The following is a 19,248-nucleotide window of genomic DNA, read 5'->3' as shown; positions in this document are numbered from 1 at the left end:
TTTGCCTTTGTGTTTCATCTTGGATTTGAGCCAAAAATACCTGTCCAGTCAACCAGGCTGGAAACCTTCGTCTTCACTTGGCTCCATTTCCTTTTGTTTCTCTTCCCCACCTTAATTTAATCCTCAAGTCCTATTACTCCTTCTGGAAGTGACCTCTGGCCAGTTGCAGATTTATTCCCTTTAGAGGTTGTCTAAAAACTTGCCATAGGAGGTGAAGAGTCAGCTTGCTCATTTCACCTCTTGCCCCCCACCCTTCCTCTCAGAAGAGTTGTTTACTTTTCAGAGTTTCACTGTCTCTTGCAGCCTCTGCTTCCTCTTCTGTCATCCTTATCGCTTAAGGTTGTGAATGTTCTCTCACGACCCTACATTCGGTAAGATGAGGGCAGTGACTCTCCTAATCTTCCCTTCCCTTCCCCTCTTCCGCTTCCAGAATCTGCCAACCTCTCCAGCTAAAGGTGCATTTGTATCACCTACGTTGGATACATGAGTTGTGTTTTGCAATATTGTCTCTGGGTGTTCCACTCAAGGCAAAGCAGAGTATAGGGTGCTTAGGTTGCTCCCTCTGTATGTGTCCATTGCCAACACCTCTGTGCTTTTTGAAGGAGTGTGTTCCTGGCATCAAGTGGGTATGGATTCTGTTTCCATTCCACCAATTGCATATATATAGGATTAGGTTTCTCCAACATCTCAGTCATGTTTTCCATTCTCATAACTCCCCCTCTCCCTCCTAGGATTATTCTCCTAAAGTTCCCTGTCCTCCTGGTTGCCTGGCAACCTTCCTTTTATGGAGAAACATGGGAAACTAGTCTTGAAGCTAGGGGATCTCCAAACACCGAAATGAGAAGGCCTTACTCTGGGGGAGTAAATTTTGTGGTTTATACCACACAGTTCCACTCTTTCAGAGAAGACTCATCTTTTTCCCTGATGGGGGTAGAAGCCCGACTTTGGCCGTTTCTTTGCTTGAGCTGAGGAGAACGGCTGCTTTCATATGTAGCCTTTTTGGTGAAGACACCAGTGTTCAGCCTACTTCTCCTTGTCACCCTGTGCTTTACTTGGTTTGAGTATCCAGAACCTGCCCAGGGTCTCCCGGGAAGGTGGCTTCCTCTGAGCCTGTACCCGTGGTGTGATTTATAGACCAGCATCTTTAAGCTGCCTTGTGACCTGTTAGGAGTCAGGAAGTCTTGACATCAATGTAGTGGTTCAAGATGGGCATTTAAAAGAATTAGAGGATATTTGTGTCATTTGCATCATAAGGATAGATACTGTTTTATAATACTTCAGTTCAGTCGCTCAGTCGTGTCTGACTTAGCTGTATTAAAAAACATGTATAAATGTGCACTGGATCGCCATGTAAAATGTTCTTCTTACTGTCAGTTGAGATAAAAGAAGTTAAAATACTTAGGCATAGCTTCCTTCCTGCTGTAACAGTCAACGTTTCTCAGTCTGCCTTGATCTCTTACAGGTTTGCAGAAATGTTTCCTGTGTGTTGAATGAATGATGTGAAACATGTTAAATATCTTTGGTCAGCACCTGTGCCACACATTAGAGAGGATGCTGGAGCCGAGACCCCAAGCTCTCTAGCTGTGTCAAATGTGAATTTCTTACTTGTGAGCCTGAGTTGATATCTTGAGAAGGCCAGTGTCTTGAGGAAGGAGGAACACTGAGGGCTTGGGACAGTAGGTGTTTCTCAGAACAGTATTTCAGTGTTTCAGTGATGAATGTGGCTGTCCTATTCATTACTAGCCAAATGTCAACGCTGGATTTCTTGTTTTATTCCTTATCTATAACTTTTAGGGCTTTTTTTGCAGGAAGGGAAAATATATGGGTGCCCCAAATACATTTTGAACCAGAGGTCCTTTAGTTTTCATTTTAACCTAATTTCTTTAAACATTTTTGCCTTTCCCTTGAATTTTGTATAATGCTATGAGAAATCTAATTTTCATTAGTGATTGTTGAGTTTTTTTTTTTCCCAATGTAAAAATGAGGGAAGAGAGGAGAAAACTCCCAATTGAAAGGAGATTTTTCCTTCCCAAAGCAATGGTCATACTTTGCCAACAAAGGTCTGTCTAGTCAAAGCTATGTTTTTTCCAGTAGTCAAGTATGGATGTGAGAGTTGAACTATAAAGAAAGCTGAGAGCCAAAGAATTGATGCTTTTGAACTGTGGTGTTGGAGAAGACTCTTGAGAGTCCCTTGGACTGCAAGGAGATCAAACCAGTCCATCCCAAAGGAAATCAATCCTGAGTATTCATTGGAAGGACTGATGCTGAAGCTTTAGCTTCAATACTTTGGCCATCTGATGTGAAGAACTGACTCATTTGAAAACACACTGATGCTAGGAAAGATCAAAGGTGGGAAGAGAAGGGGACAGCAGAGGATGAGATGGTTGGATGGCATCACCAACTAGATGGACATGAGTTTGAGCAAGCTCTGTGAGTTGGTGATGGACAGGGAAGCCTGGCATGCTGCAGTCCATGGGGTAGCAAAAAGTTGGACATGACTGAGCAACTGAACTGAATGTGTCTGTGTGTGTATATATATATTTGGAAGGCTAAGAGATGGTCCAAAGAGGCAATAACTATGAAGGGTGAAATTAGAGGAAAAGATAGATGCCAGCTATGAAGGAGAAAATGAGGACGAGAGAGTAAAATGGTGATTTCACTTACTATCTGTTAGTGGAATGACTGAGTGGACAGTGGCCTTGACTTGCCCCCTTGTGATGTCATTTCTTGTGGCTCCGGTTCTTCATGAGGCTGTGAGATGAAATGGCCTGTCTGTTCATATGTCTGTGTGTCTTTGTGAGCACAAGTGTTTATTTACGTCCTCACATTGGAGGAAAGTGAAGGAGATGGAAGGTGAGGAAGCACAGCTCTATATAGTTTCGTATTTGCAATGTGTTTGCCACTCACAGGATTGCTATAATGTAGTAAGATCTAATACTGTTACCAGAATATTATCCATTTCCTTTGATTAATGGTGACTGAGATTTGTGTTTCAAGTTCTAGACCTGGTGTAGCTGTCTTATTTGTTTATTACCTTTCTGTTATGTTAGGGAAAAGCAGCCTCTACACACATGTACTTTCAGCTCATTTATTGTTGCCTCTCACTTCCATGATTCAGAGGGGAGAGAAAGGGAGGACCTCACCTTAGAAGGCAGAGCCCACGGTCTCCTTGGCAGTGGTCAGAGCAGGAGTTAGTTATTCCAGCTCTAAGGTCTCTTGGAATGCTGGGCTGTCCTCCTCTGAATGGGAGTCAGGCCTAGACATCTCTCAGCAGGTCCCAGCAGTATAGTGATGAGGTTGACAGCATGGCTGGGGAGTGAGTTGCCTCTGAGATGAAAAAGAGGACTTTTCCTTTTGACAAGACCAACGGAGTTGCCTTGTGGTTCTTATCAGTCACTACCAGATGTGTCCAGCTGTTCCACTTTCTACTTCATCCCAGTCAAACATACTTAAAGTTCAAATCAACACTTACATCATCAAAACAAAAGTGTTTACAATGTTAAGCCTTAGGCTTTTAGTAACTTAAGTCATTTGTCTGGTGACAAAGGGAATGTCCTTCCATGGCATTAAGTCTGGGAAAATCTAGGCACAAGATGTATTTTCCTAGGCTTTCCTGGGACTATAGGTTTGAAAGTAAGACTTAGATCACTGACTGGCTAAGAGGGAAGCACCCTTAATCCCAGCCTCTTTTGTTCCTTTGTCTCATGGATGCCTTGTCTCACAGAATAGCTCATCCATCCAAACTGCAATGAATCCAGAGGGCTGGATTTATTCAAGACTCTGCTACTGCTTTTGATGAGACACTGTGTGGGTGCTTTTGGTGGCTTGATGATTTATCATGCATACTCACTGGTTGTGTCATTTCTTTGCCTTGTTCATATAATCTCTCATTAGGGCCAGTCTTTGGGCTTTTCCTGGCACTTTACTAGTTTGACTATAACCCAGTCAACCATTTTCCCAGCTTAAGGTAGTTTGGAAATATTCAGTTCAGATGGCTTTAACGTGTCACAATTGATAAAATTCAAGACCACACTAGAGAGAAGATTTCCTTCCAAAGTCTTAGTTTGCTGTCAAAATGCTCTGTCCCAACAATTTTAATAGCAAGTTTGCGTTTTCTGGAATTAATTGGTATATCTTTATATTTTCCATTGTTTGTCTTAGTGAATGATTTCAGTCCCTCATGGAATGATTAAATCTGGATGAAGGCTTAAAGTACACAGTACATGAAGCAGTAGAGAGCTGTCATAGAAGACAAAAAGTTTCACCCGGGGGGGTGAAAATACAGTAATTGTGTTCAGGAGTCCTCAGAGGGTTTTTTTTTTTATTGGAGTATAATTGCTTTACAGTGTTGTTAGTTTCTGCTTTGCTCCTGCTTGGTCACTCAGTTGTGTCTGACTCTTCATGACCCATGGATTGTGGCCCACCAGGCTCCTCTGTCCATGAGATTTTCCAGGCAAGAATACTGGAGTGGCTTGCCATTTCCTTCTCTAGGGGATCTTCCCAACTCAGGGATTGAACCTGTGTCTGCTGCACTGACAGATGGATTCTTCCCCACTGAGCCACCTGGGAAGCCAGTTTATGCTGTTCAATGAAGTAAATCAGTTATGTGTGTGTATATATATATATATATATATCCCCTTGGGGTGGGGTGTGGGAGGGAGATTCTCAGATCTTGACTCATCATTGATGAAATTATAAGATTTTCATATATTGTTATTGGAGAAGAAAATGACAACCCCCTCCAATATTCTTGCCTGGGAAATCCCAGGGACAGCCCTAACAGGCTATAGTCCATGGGGTTGCTAAAGAGTCAGACACGTCTTAGGGACTAAATGGTAGCATAAGTTGTTATTCTTACTGTTCTTAAGGGCTAGTAATTATGGTGTATATTATATATTATGTTATAGTAAATATTATGTTTAATATACATTATATGTTTAACATATAATATACTTAACATAAATTATATTAATTTACTATGCTATATTAAATATTATATTTATAAATATATACTTACTTATTTGGCTGCACTAGGTCTTAGTTGAGGCATGTGGGATCTTTAGTTGAAGCACATGGAATCTAGATTCCTGACTAGGGATCTAACCCAGGCGCCTGCATTGGGAATTCGGAGTCTTAGCCACTGGACCACCAAGGAAGTCCTGGTAGCTGTACTTTTTAAATACTTTGATAAACTCCATCAGTGATGGCCTGCATGTCCTTATCCTTCTTGACTAGACAGACAGACAGGATCCCCTTTCTGCTGGAGGTCAGCGATTAGTTCTTTATGTGCCATGACTACAGTTTTGAAGAAAAAATTTAGCCTGGCATGGCATTTTTATGCCTCTTTCCAAGTTTAACCGGTTTCTTATTCCTTTGTTCTCAGTTGACTTTTAAAAGTCTCATTGTTAATTTCCTTATCCTTTGTTTCTTTGCAGGATGACACCGCTTTCTTCGCAGAACGTGATGATACATCATGGCCAGACCCAGGAATACATGCTCAAGCCCACGTACTTCACAGCCCAGAAGGTGATTTCCGGAGAGCAGTCCGCTGAAGGTTCGTTCCCTTTCAGATTCGGGCAGGATCACGTGGCAGCACCTTTTCAGTGTGAGTATGTCCTATGAGTCATCTCTCTAAGTTGCAGTGTCACGGTTTGGAGACGCTTTGCTCTGTGAAGATGGCTTTAGTATGTCACAGAAGAGAAAATTCGAGAATTTGTTTTTGAAAAACCCATGCTGGTTCCTAAAACAATCAGACAGCAAGATAGTTGCTTTCTTCAGAGGAAAGGCAGAAAAATCTGGAGTGACCCACTTGTAAATCTGTTTCTGCAAGGTGGTTCCATTTCCATAAGATACTTACTCTAATTTTCTGTACAGTTGTATGGCTGACGTGTTTACATTGATAAAATATTTTCCTTGGTGAGTTAGCCAGGCTTTGTTCCTTGTGAGATGTCTGCAGTGTCCTGAGTTACTCCGAGGTTCACCTACAGTGGATGTGTTTATGTTAGGAGGGCCACGTTTTTATTATATCAGTTAGACGGTGGGGCAGGTTTTATCGAGTCTGTAAAGAGCTAGTGTATCAGTGGCCAGCGTGGTTAATATCTCACTGTGGGGGAAGTTCAGGGACGAGCCCTGGCGCAAAGGGTGGGGAATGGATGATTTGTGGTTTAGGTATTACAGAGTGTCTGCTGGCAGCATCTGGAGAAAATGTTCAGTGAGGCGGCAGACCGTTCAAAGGGGTGAGTTGGATGCTCACGCCTTCCAGCAGCTTCCTGCTCTGTCTCACATTGACGGATGGCCTGAGCCATAAGCAATGAAAGAGAATGCCAGTGGTGAGGTTGAAAAGGACGGTCTTTCACCACCTAGGGTAGTGTGGAGAGCTGAGAGAATTCTTGCTACTGTTTGGCACTTCAGAAGACTGTGTTTCTACTTGACTCCCAAGGCCTGCCCCCACCTCCCAGAATTGGTCAGTTAACAAAAAGAGTAGCTACTGTAAGGTGTGTGCATTACACTTTTCATCTTTTGAGAAAATTGTGCTCTTGAGTTGAGGCTGGACCCCAGAGCAATGGTTTGAGGTGATTTATTGGGATGATGAGGGAAGAATGGAGAAATTGTATAGTTCATCTCCTTGCCCTTTAGGCAAGATAACTTCCAAGTTATATTTGCAAAATAATAGATGCATCCATCTTGTTTTTAAAGATTCTTTGATATCAGTGCTTGATAGCTTGTTCTGTAGAGGTCTTCCTGAGTATATAATACTTTTCTAATCTCAATCTAAAAAATCAAAAAGAGACACAACTTACTTTCTTGGAGTTTTAGGTAGATTGTGTTTTGTAGAGGCTCTCCAGATTAGAATGTAATGGGAGGTTTTGAAAACTTACTATCAAACTGATTAAAGAATTCTGAATTTCACGAAGGTGTCAAGAAAATATGCTTTGAGAATCTCTGATATTAAGACTGGAGACCAGACTGTGGTTTGGGTTGGTTATCGATTATTACTGAAAGGAAAATTCACACTCTGTGTGTGTGTGTGTGTGTTTGTGTATATTTTAAACTCTCAAACCTTTGTTGAATTATGTTTTGGGAAATTATGTTTTAGGAGAATGTTGGAGATGAAATTACATTTTAGGAGAATGTGAACTATCCATAAATGTCCCATTGATCATGTTTTTAAATGTAGTTTCTCCATAGTGGGGAGCTATTTAAGTAATTTAGACTGATCATGATTACTCTTGAGTTCTCTCTCAAACCCATCAAAAGTTGGTGTTTAAAAAGAGGCCAAGGAACTAAATCAAACAGACAGGTATATAGGAGGGACCATGTGAGAGATGTGGCTATTTTCAGTGGAGACCAGAGCTCTACTGAGAGCTGGAGGGCTAATCAAAGTTTTAAAACCAGATAACTTGGCAGGACTATTAAGGACACTAAAATACCAAAATGGAGTGAGAACAACAGTAGGAAGATTAAAACTAGAATCCAGGAGGTAAAAGTTGTGTCAGGAGAAGGACCTGAAGGTATTGTTACCCTATATCCAGCCATTCAGTAGGTATATGGTTTGCCCCCCAGGCAAAAGGCAGAATGTTTAATCACTGCCGAGAGAAATACCAATAACCTCAAATATGCAGATGACACCACCCTTATGGCAGAAAGCGAAGAGGAGCTAAAAAGCCTCTTGATGAAAGTGAAAGAGGAGAGTGAAAAAGTTGGCTTAAAGCTCAACATTCAGAAAATGAAGATCATGGCATCCGGTCCCATCACTTCATGGGAAATAGATGGGGAAACAGTGGAAACAGTGTCAGACTTTATTTTTGGGGGCTCCAAAATCACTGCAGATGGTGATTGCAGCCATGAAATGAAAAGACGCTTACTCCTTGGAAGAAAAGTTATGACCAACCTAGATAGCATATTCAAAAGCAGAGACATTACTTTGCCGACTAAGGTCCGTCTAGTCAAGGCTATGGTTTTTCCAGTAGTCATGTATGGATGTGAGAGTTGGACTGTGAAGAAGGCTGAGCGCCAAAGAAGTGATGCTTTTGAACTGTGGTGTTGGAGAAGACTCTTGAGAGTCTCTTGGACTGCAAGGAGATCCAACCAGTCCATTCTGAAGGAGATCAGCCCTGGGATTTCTTTGGAGGGAATGATGCTAAAGCTGAAACTCCAGTACTTTGGCCACCTCATGCGAAGAATTGACTCATTGGAAAAGCCTCTGATGCTGGGAGGGATTGGGGGCAGGAGGAGAAGGGGACGACAGAGGATGAGATGGCTGGATGGCATCACTGACTCGATGGACGTGAGTCTGAGTGAACTCTGGGAGTTGATGATGAACAGGAAGGCCTGGCATGCTGTGATTCATGGGGTCGCAAAGAGTCGGACACGACTGAGCGACTGAACAGAACTGAACTTAATCTTTACAAAAGGGATCAAATGCAAACAGATTAGCTTATTATACTGAAGGATTTGAAGGTCCAACAGAGAGTAGATAATTCTCTAGAAAAACAGAAGGTGATACAATCTGGTGGGCATGCTGTATCTTGGGATGAAAATGAGGGGTTAGTGTGTTATAACAGTCCACTGCTAGTGCTTTTGAGAAGCAGAGAGGACTAGAGAAAACACTAAGAACAAGAACAAATGTTGTTTCCCCCTTTAAATGGGAAATATATATATATATATATATATATATATTTAAAAGGTAGCCTACAGTAACTGGTTACCACTTGGTATAATATTGATAATTTATATACAGATGTTCATAGCAGCATTATTCATAATAGCCAAAGAGTGTGAACATCACCAAAATGTTCCTCAGCTGATAGTGGACAAACAAATGTACTACATCCTGCAATTGGTTGTTCAGCCATTAAAAGGAATGTGGCCCAAGCCACAGCAGTTGGTCAGTAAGGATGTGAACCTGGAGCTCTGAGCACTGAGTAACTTAATCAGCTTATCATATGAGGAGGCAGCAACGCTGCAAGAGCAAGTGAGTAAAGATTTGCTGTTGCCATTTGATGAGGGAGAAGGGAGTTGGTCAGAATAGCAGGGAAATGTTGAGGAGGTATGTGATCAGTTTAGTAGAGCAAGATGTGTTTCAAGTGTTAAGTGTAGCACTCATCAGGTGGAATAGCCTAGGCTGGGAAACAGACTGTCAAGTTGCTAGGAGGGAATCAATACTTTACTGGAATCTTTTAAAGTTTTGGTGATATAACTCACCATCCCTCTCCAGTGTCTGCATGTTGCTTTTCCTATTTGGATCGAATTCATTTACCAGTTTTTCTGGGTCACTTCCTAGTAACTTTCCTTCCTGGGTTGAATGTTCTCTGGTTACTGGATATCTCTAGTGATAAATTAATAATAGTGCTTCTCTTTATTCATTGGTCTTAATAGAGCTTAATTTGCATGAGTATCATGTAGAGCAGAAGTCTGCAGACTTTTTCTTAAAGGACCTGATAATATTTTAGGCATTGGGAGCTAATATGCAAAGTGAGGTTGTTGTATATAAGTACCTGGGCTTCCTTGGTGGTTCAGTGGTAAAGAATCCACCTGCCAAAGTAGGAGATGTGGGTTCCATCCCTGGATTGGGAAGATCCCCTAAGGAAGGAAATGGCAACCCACCCCAGTAGTCTTGCCTGGGAAATCCCATGGACAGAGGAACCTGGCAGGCTACATTCCATGGAGTCACAAAAGAGTCAGACACAACCTAGAGCAACTAAACAATAATATAGGTACTTATGTAGCTATTTAAAATGTAGACATTTAAAATGTAAAAATTCTTAGCTGGTAGGTTTTTTTTTTTCTTTTTTTTTCAAGTCAGGTAGCTGGCTGGATTTGGCCCATGGACTGTAGTTTGCCAGCTACCATGGGGAGTGACCTTTTATGGGTAGAGTTTCTTTTGGGCTGATGGAAGTGTTCTAGAATTAAATGATTATGATGGTTGCACAAACTGTGAATATGGTAAACCCATGTTATGTTAAAAATAACATGAAAATTCTTAGTTATTTGCAAGTAAGTAATAGTAAAAGCTTCAAGAAATGGAGGCCACTGGTTCTCTGAAAAGTGCTAAGAATGGTGTTGGGTAGAGGAGGTCTGCTTTTCCCCATACTTTCTTTGGTAATTTGTAGGACAGATTTGACTGTATAAACCAAATTCTGTCATGGTTGGTTTAGTAGAATTCATATTTTTAGTCTAGAGGGAGGAAAGTTGAAATGACATGATGATAACATTTAAAGATGATTTTATAAAAGCAGTTCAGTTTATCTCAATATCTACTGAAGTGCAAACCCAAATATCTCACACTTAGAGAGATTAGTTTGATATAAAGCACTAGAAAAAGACCTTGAGGGTAAGGGTATTAAGTATTCACCCCAGACTATCTGCTTTTATGCTTAAAACACACACACACACACACGCCATGGGATGCTTAATAATATCGAAACCAGAAAATAATATTTATATTATGGTCAATGGTGGAAGGACTTTTTTTATCTCAGGGTTAATAATGGAGAGCTTCCTAGGGTAGAATGTGGAGTTACTTATAAAAGAGTGCTTTAGAATGAGCAGAAACATCCCTTTAGCTGGAATAATTCCCTAGACTATTAATTTGTGAATTATACAAAGAGTCCTTGAACTGGGAAATTGGGGACTCTCTGATTTAAATATTTACCTGCTCAACCTTTTTCCCTTCTTACCTCAGTTTAATATTTGGAAATTTTTAGAAATGGAGACTTTTCTAATCAGGTTTCTCATTGTTTATTCCAGTTGTTTTCCTATCAAGATGCTCTTAGCTTTTAAAAAGTTTACTTATATTTTAAAGTTGTCTATTGAAATTAGACCTGGTTGTTCTTTGGAAGGACTGATGCTAAAGCTGAAACTCCAATGCTTTGGCCACCTCATGTGAGGAGTTGACTCACTGGAAAAGACTCTGATGCTGGGAGGGATTGGGGGCAGGAGGAGAAAGGGACGACAGAGGATGAGATGGCTGGATGGCATCATCGACTCGATGGATGTGAGTCTGAGTGAACTCCGGGAGTTGGTGATGGACAGGGAGGCCTGGCGTGCTGCGATTCATGGGGTCGCAAAGAGTCAGACACGACTGAGTGACTGAGCTGAACTGAACTGATTGAAATTTTACTTCAGATTCAACGAAGTCAAAATCTTAAATTTCTGGAAAGGCAAACACCATCTTTTTATATACTGCCTAAAGTTTTTAAAATTGATACAAATCAGACTCTTAAAAGAGCTATTAATACCAGGTTATCTCCTAATGTGTTGAGGGACACGAGCAAGTGCTTACTGGGATTGCAAATGTGATACTGTTCAATTATAAAAAGTTCAGGGAAGCCCACTTTTAATTTTTACTTAAATCGTTAAACATAACCTTTCTGCTTAGGTAAGCAGTGTTAATGAGCAGGAAGTATGCATCAGCCCCATTAGGCTGCCTTTGACAGAAGAAAACCTTATCCTGCCTGCACTGGGACCCCCAGGAAACACCTTAGCTCTGGATCCTGTGGTCTGTGCTGACCCCTCCTAATCTTTGCAACAAACCAGTCAGCCCAGCTTCTGTCCCCGTCAGTCATGGGCTGACTGGAATTCCTGGCTACCGGTTTTGAAGATAGGGCAGCCCCCCTCAGCAGGTCTGAGAGGGAGGCAGAGTCCAGTGGGCCACTTTGCTGCCCAGGTCCCTGCAGCTCAGTTCTTGCCAGATTGCCATCCGTGTTCCCACACTGTGAACAGCACAGTCCCTTTGGGCACATGGGCTTCCTCTTTCAGCAAAACTATGGTTGAATGTGCTAGCATTAGCTGTCAGGCTATGTTCGCACTACCACCAAGAAGCATAAGACTTGAAAGTATCTCAGGATTTGGTGACAAGTGTTGTATCTCCCCCGGAGAAAAAATTCCTGTGTCTGCAGTGAAGATTTTCTGTGGTTGCAGACTGATAGAGCAAAGATGTTACCATTAAAATTGTGTCTTCCCGGTTGTCCTGAGAGAAGAGAGTAGTTCTGCAGAAGGTTAGAGGAGAACATCCAAGAATTTTGCTTTAGCAAAACAAATCTGAAGTTTAAAGGATAGGCAGGCAGTATTTGGCCTGGACGGTTGTGCCTGTGCCAGCCATTTCAAGACGGTGGCAGGAATATTCATTAAAGGCTCTAGATGCCCAGTGCCAGTTGCAGAATCTTCACGGGGGAGTCAGTGGTGAAGTTCAGAGCACCCACTGCAGATGGGAGTTGGCTTTAGAGTAAAGAAGACCCAGTTCATCCTCCATGTATTGGGCCTTTGCCAAAAAAGGGGAGAAGCTGTGGAGTGGCAGCTAGATGAAGGCAAATGTAGACATAATAAGTACAGATGAGAAGCATTGGAAGCAGATTCTTAAGGGCAGGATGAACTTGCAGTGTGGGAGACCTCTGGAGGAGGAACAGTTTGAAAATGTGAGTGAAGAAGAGTCCGGTCCTGAGAACCACCCTCACCTCATCTGGGTGTTGAAGTTTAGGATACAAACAATAGGAAGATCATCCTATCGGATGGATGGGATGATCTCCCTGGTGAAGGGAGAAAAGGGAAGGAGAAATCAAGTGTGCTGGCAGTCCCGGGTCTCTGAGAGGCCCTCTCTGATAGATCCTGATTGGATGGGAGCCCCACCAGGGCAAAGCTTTGCAGATGGACAAAGTGGGCACTTTGGAGAGAGGAGAATTCGGTACACGTACTTTCCTCAGTGTTCCAAAGTCCTGGTCTCCTGGAAACCAGCTTTAGCTTGTCATGTGCTGCTTAGTGTGTCTCGAGGGAATAGCCCCATACCAGGCCAGCCAGCGCTAAGTGACAGTGGAAGTTGTTGCAGCCGGAAATGACCTCATATGACGCTGACTAGCTTACATGAAGCAAAACTAACAAGCAATTTAGCACTTAAAAGGGTTATTAAGATACCTACTGCCTTGAAGAAGAAGGAATGATGGTGAAACTCTGTGCTTTTTCCCTTGTAAAATCAACAAGTTCCTGAAGCTGCTTGGTCACCCACATAGTCTGTGTGGAAATCGAGAACCTTGAGCCAGTTTCCCAGCCATGTGGCAGTGTGGATCTTAGCACCGAGATGGCCAGAAGAAAAGCACCCAGTCTTCAATAATCCTGGCAATATATCCTTGTTGGCCTAAAAGCCTAGACAGCAAAGCATCAGCACACTGGGTGCAAAAAGTGCTTGAGGAAGCAGGCAGGTGCATGTGAGTGAGCACCAGGGTTTACTGAGGTGATGTCCTTAAGAATTCAGATTCCATTAAAGGGCGGAGTATGACCTGTTGTAGAAGCAGTTTCTTGTGTGGTCTTGCTGTGTCTCAGTTGAGGGGCGAGGGTACGTGGTTTGTTTCATCCAGGAGTTGTTTGGTCACAGCTCAGTCCGGGAAGGTATGTAAGCATGAACTTCTTGCCTCCTGATTACTCACGCACAGTTTAAGAGAGCGGGCGGTGGTAGACACAGATTGATTATAAACACTGCCAAGAGGCTTATCCAGCAATATGAAAACAGTGGAGGAAAACCTAGAGTGAGAGGATTATGTAACCTAAATTCCCCAGTGGGTAGCCTTCCGTGCCAGAGAAAGAGGCTCTTTAATCCCAAAGGGCCCAAGATTTCATAACAAATAAACCAATCCAAGGATATTTCTGGGTGTTGAGACTGAGTTCAAGATATTGAGAAACACTGTGTGGCTCCAGAATATTCTGTGACCAAACTGTGATATTTCTAAGGAAAAATAAGACACAGGAATTTATGGTTTGCCTGAGGCAAACTACAAAGCAGCGTTTTGGGAGGAGGAAAGTTGCATTTGAAAAAAGCTGGTGCCTACTCAGACTTAGGATTTATTTACCAGAAACCCAGGGCTTGCCTTGATTTTTCTTCTAAATGGGAAAATAATCTACTATAAAATTAATCATCATTAGAGCTGAATGATATTTTTGATACAAGAATACTGTTCATGAGATGTTATATTAATAAAAGGAATTAAAGCAGAATGCTTTGTCTTCTTGTGGGTCAGTCTCGTTATAGAAAGGTCCTGTTAGCGTTGGAATGATGGCCTTGTGGTGAATCTGTACCCACTTTGTGGAGGTAAAGAACTCAGGGCCTTTTTGCGTGTGCTTTTATATGACATTTGTTAAAGAAGTTTTTGTGTTGTAATTTTCTGTGATTTTAGTTGCGCATTAACTTTCAGTCTTGACTTAGTGTTAGCCTCTTGTGAAATTGAAATGTACCTAAGCTAAAAGCCAGCTGCCCTCATTCTCCCTTGCTCTTCTCATGCAAAGGTAGTAGAACTTAATACATGGCTGAAGTAGGAGGAAAACCCTTTTCTCTAAGAGGTAACTGCAACATGGTTGTATGAGTAATTCTGGCAGGCAAGCTTTCAATGATGAAATGTGTATGTGTGTGTGTGTGTGTATGTGGGTGTGTATACACAAACAGACAAATATGTTTGATCAAATATATAAATGTATATTATTTAAACATTTACTTTTTGGAGCTTCTTACATTATCTTTATAGCAAGTATCCATTAAAAAAATGTTTCTTGTAGTCCTAACTGTGCTTCACGTGTTTCTCCCAGGGTCCTTGGTGGCTCATTCAGTAAAGAATCTGCCTGCAATGCAGGAGACCCAGCTTCAATCCCTGGGTCAGGATGATCCCCTGGAGAAGGGAATGGCTGCCAGCTTTAGTATTCTTACCTGGAGAATCCCATGGACAGAGGAGCCTGGTGGGCAACAGTCCATGGGTCACAAACAGTTGGACACAACTGTGTGACTATCACTTTTCAAGTGTCCATTAAAAAAAAAATTCTTGTAGCCCTATCTGTGTTTCACAAGTTTCTCTCAAGGTACCAGCTTAACTAAATGAAAACATCTTAAGTAGGCAGTGGTTGGTCTTGGGAAAAACATCATAGTTACTTAAAAAAAAATCCCTGTATCCTAGAAACAGATTGGAAAGCTTTGCTGAAAGCAAGCAAGCTATCATCCACAGGTCTGGTGAGAGGGTGTTGGTCGTGGTTCTGGTCAATGGCCACTGGGCTTCTTGTGTGGGATTGAGCCATGTCCTTCAGTGACGTCCAGAACCACATGCAGTAGACAGCTGCCGCTGCTTGTTTTAACGATCACCATTTAACAGCTACAGGTGCCTCTTATGATTGCAGCCGCCTGCCTCAGAGCCAGCAAAAACCAGAGTGCTTCTTCCCACGTGTTCAGCTGACATTCCACAGCAGGCTGCTGAAGGGGCCTCTGCTTTGGTTTTCAGCATTACAGAGTAGTCTTCCCCTAAACAAAATCTTTTAATTTTATCTTCTCCCTTTGTGATTCAGTTAGGTAGTTATTTTCTTGCCCTGAGACTTTTTTTCCCTTTGTTTTTGACTGTAAATATTTAATGAAAATGGAGAACTGTTTAAGTGTGCTTTGGTTTGTTTTTATAGTGTGAGAAGGAGGTGCATATATTTCTGTTAATGCTCTCCTGACCTTTTAAACTTTTTTTCCATGACATTTTATTCATCCTAGAATGAATAAAAATATGCATCTTATTTATTTCTTATATTCTTGAGTCCTCCCTCTTGCTGTAGCTTTCCAGTGGGTCTACTGGACCTTCCCACCCCTTGACTTTAGTCTTGGCCTTGTGACTTGCTTTGACTGATGGCGTGTGGGTAAAATGGTAGGGAGCCAGAAGAAAGACATATATCTGGTTTTCTGATGCACTGTCTCCTTTAATGTCTACCTCTTAACTTAGGTGACTTTATCAGCAGGACAGAAGACTTAATTTTTGAAATAATCTGGATAAGTCAGTTAGTCCAGTGGAGTAGACAATGCTGTTTTAATCATATAGGATATATATAGATGAACAAAAGTTGTTATGGGTGACTTCATTTTCTTGCCAGAGTGGATTAGAAAAGTGAAAGGTGTTTAAGTCACGAAAAGTGATCTGAGCTAATGAGCTGCCTTAGAAGGTATCTTAGCAGAAGAGCTTCCCCCGGCAGGGATGATATTGATGAAATGAATCAGAATCTCTCTTAAGGTATATGTGAGTTACAGCTAAGCAGTACACAATTGTAACAAAAGTGTAACACCACAGAATGGCAACCCACTCCAGTATGCTTGCCTGGAGAATTCCATGGACAGAGAAGCCTGGTGTGCTACAGTCCACGGGGTTGCAAAGAGTTGGACAAGACTGAATGGCTAACACACACGCACACATTGCATTGTGGGCAGAGACTGTAGCTAACACATGTCCTGTCTGTACTCTTCCCTCTAACACTGCGTGTCTTGACATTTCAGAGCATCAGATGTTGCTTTTTTACAGAGGAAACACCAGCCGATTTATATTTCTTCACTCTATTTTTTAGCTCTTTTTCCTGTCCACCCCCTTACCTCTAAGAAAACTTGGGGTGGGCTGGCAATGGACAGAGAAGTGGACGGGTCAGTTCCATTATTTCCTCAAGACTATTGAAACATGTAAAGAATTGTTTTGCCTGGCCTGGTTTCAGTAAGACCTGCTGTTTTACCACATTTATGTCTGAGCAGCCATTAGGATTTTTGTTTTCAGAATTCTTGCTCATATGGAATGGAGAATGTCCAGTTTAGAGTTCGTTAGTGAGTGTGGATAGGAACACTTTCAGTAAGACTTCTGAAACCCCATTATACCTTTCATTCATTCATCACTGTTTCTGGTATGGGTTTTCAGGCAACCACGGTGCTTGGTGGAGAGTGTGTATAAATTCACATCAGATGCACTCTGCCATGTCTTGAACCTGGAAATACGGCAAAAGTAGATACTTTTTTAAGAAGGAGTTTTAAAAATACTCTTAGTGGAGAAAGTGATTCATAATGTTTCTTGTCAGGGATCCCACTTTCCAAACCACACCTTAATATACCTCAGGAACATAAAAAATATATTTAAAAAACCTGCTCTTGGCGTTGTAAGTTATATTCATGTCTCCGAAGGTCAGCTAATTAGGAAATTTGGACGTAGGCTCATTTGTCTTCCCAAAAGACAGTATGTGGATTGCATCCTTGTCTTTCTCCTTACCTATTTAGCGCTTACTATTTGCATCCACTGTACTAAGTGCTTCATACGCATTCATTCAGTATGTTACATTGTATCAGTAATAGTCATACATTATTTGACTATTTAAGCCATCACCTTACATGTTACACATGTATTTGGTAGAAACCAAAAATACAGTAAGTTGGAAACTGTCAGAACAAGTAGTGTTTATTGAAAAGATTGCCACTTTAGCTCTTTGTGTGAGTCACTTCTGTTCTTGTTGTTCAGTCGCCCAGTCACGCCTGACTCTTTGCGACCCCATGGACTGCAGCACCCCAGGCCTCCCTGTCCATCACCATCTCCCAGAGTTTGCCCAAGTTCATGTCCATTGCATTGTGATGCCATCCAGCCGTCTCATCTTCTGACACCCTCTTCTGCTTCTGCCCTCAGTGTTTCCCAGAATCAGGGACTTTTCCAATGAGTCAGCTATTCAAATCAGATGACCAGAATACTGGAGGTTTAGCTTCAGCATCAGTCCTTCCAATGAGTAGTCAGTATTTCCTTTTCAGATTGACTGGTTTGATCTGCTTGCTGTCCGAGGGACTCTCAGGGGTCTTCTCCAGCACCACAGTTTGAAGGCATCAATTCTTTGGTGCTCTGCCTTCTTTATGGTTCAGCTTTCAAAACCGTACATGACCACTGGAAAGGCCACAGCCTTGACTATACGGACTTTTGTTGGCACAGTGATGTCTGTGCTTTCAACACACTGTCTGGGTTTTCATACTTTCCTACCAAGAAGCAATCATCTTCTGATTTCATGACTTCAGTCACCATCCGTAGTGATTTTAGAGCCAAAGAAGAAAAAATCTGTCATTGCTTCCACCTTTTCCCCTTCTGTTTGCTATGAATGAATGGGCTGGATGCTATGATCTTAGTTTTTTAATTTTTTAGTGTTTAGTTTTAAACCGGCTTTTCCACTCTCCTACTTCACCCACTTCAACAGGTTCTTTTAGTTTCTCTTTGCTTTCTGCCGTTAGAGTGGTATCATCTGCATATCTGAAGTAGTTGATGTTTCTCGCATCTATCTTAATTCCAGCTTTAACTGATCCAGCCCAGCATGTCTCATGATGTGCTCTGCATATGTTAAATAAACAGGGTGACCGCAGACAGCCCTGTCATACTCCTTTCTCAATCCTGAACCAATCCTCAATCCTGAACCAGTTGTTCTATACAGGGTTCTAACTGTTGCTTCTTGGCCTGCATACAGGATTCTCGGGAGACAAGTGAAATGGTCTGGTGTTCCCATCTCTTTAAGAACTTTCCGTAGTTTGTTATGATCCACACAGTCAAAAGCTTTAGCATAGTCAATGAAACATAGGTAGATGTTTTTTTCTGGAATCCCTTTGCTTTCTCTATGATCCCAGCAAATTTTGGCAATTTGATCTTTGGTTCCTCTGTCTTTTCTAAACCCAACTTGGACATCTGGAAGTTCTTGGTTCACATAATGCTGAAGCCTAGCATGGAAGACTTTAAGCATGACCTTACTGGCATAGGAGATGAGGTCAATTGTCCGATGGTCTGAACATTCTTTAATACTGCCCTTCCTGGGAATTGGGATGTGGATTGACCTTTTCCAGTCCTGTGGGGCCTGGGGTCTTCCAGATTTGTTGACATATTGAGTGCAAGACTTTGATGGCATCATTTTTCAGAGTTTTCAGTAGCTCTACTGGAATTCCATCACATCTACTAGCTTTATTGACAACAGTGCTTCCTAAGCCCCACTTAACTTCACATTCCAGAATGTCTGACTCTGGGTGACTGACCACATGATTGTGGTTATCTAGTTCATTAAGAGGAGAAGGCAATGGCACCCCACTCCAGTACTCTTGCCTGGAAAATCCCATGGGTGGAGGAGCCTGGTAGACTGCAGTCCATGGGGTCGCTAAGAGTCAGACACGACTGAGCAACTTCACTTTCACTTTTCACTTTCATGCATTGGAGAAGGAAATGGCAACCCACTCCAGTGTTCTTGCCTGGAGAATCCCAGGGACGGGGGAGCCTGGTGGGTTGCCGTCTCTGGGGTCACACAGAGTCGGACACGACTGAAGTGACTTAGCAGCAGCAGTTCATTAAGATCTATTTTGTACAATTCTTCCATGTATTCTTTCCATCTCTTCTTGATGTCTTCTGCTGCTTCTAGGTCTCTACGATTTCTGTCCTTTATTGTACCCATCTTTGGGTGAAATGTTCCCTTGATGTTTCCAGT

General features: G+C 42.0%; 1 protein-coding gene across 21 annotated transcripts in view; it reads left to right on the top strand.

The window, feature by feature from the left end:
• Positions 1–19,248, top strand: part of LTBP1 (latent transforming growth factor beta binding protein 1) — a 458,228-nt gene that overhangs the window by 149,382 nt on the left and 289,598 nt on the right. For 18 of the 21 annotated variants that reach the window (XM_069583578.1, XM_069583586.1, XM_069583584.1 and 15 more), the window contains one exon: positions 5,436–5,605. In XM_069583578.1, the coding sequence (XP_069439679.1) occupies positions 5,436–5,605 (170 nt within the window). The remainder of the gene's footprint in view (positions 1–5,435; positions 5,606–19,248) is intronic. The other 3 variants (XM_069583577.1, XM_069583571.1, XM_069583593.1) reach the window with 1 other exon arrangement.

This window comes from Ovis canadensis, chromosome 3, assembly GCF_042477335.2.
Source record: "Ovis canadensis isolate MfBH-ARS-UI-01 breed Bighorn chromosome 3, ARS-UI_OviCan_v2, whole genome shotgun sequence".
NCBI classification, from domain to species: Eukaryota; Metazoa; Chordata; class Mammalia; order Artiodactyla; family Bovidae; genus Ovis; species Ovis canadensis.
Note: the sequence above shows the minus strand (reverse complement) of the source record. Positions and strands in the feature narration are given on the sequence as shown.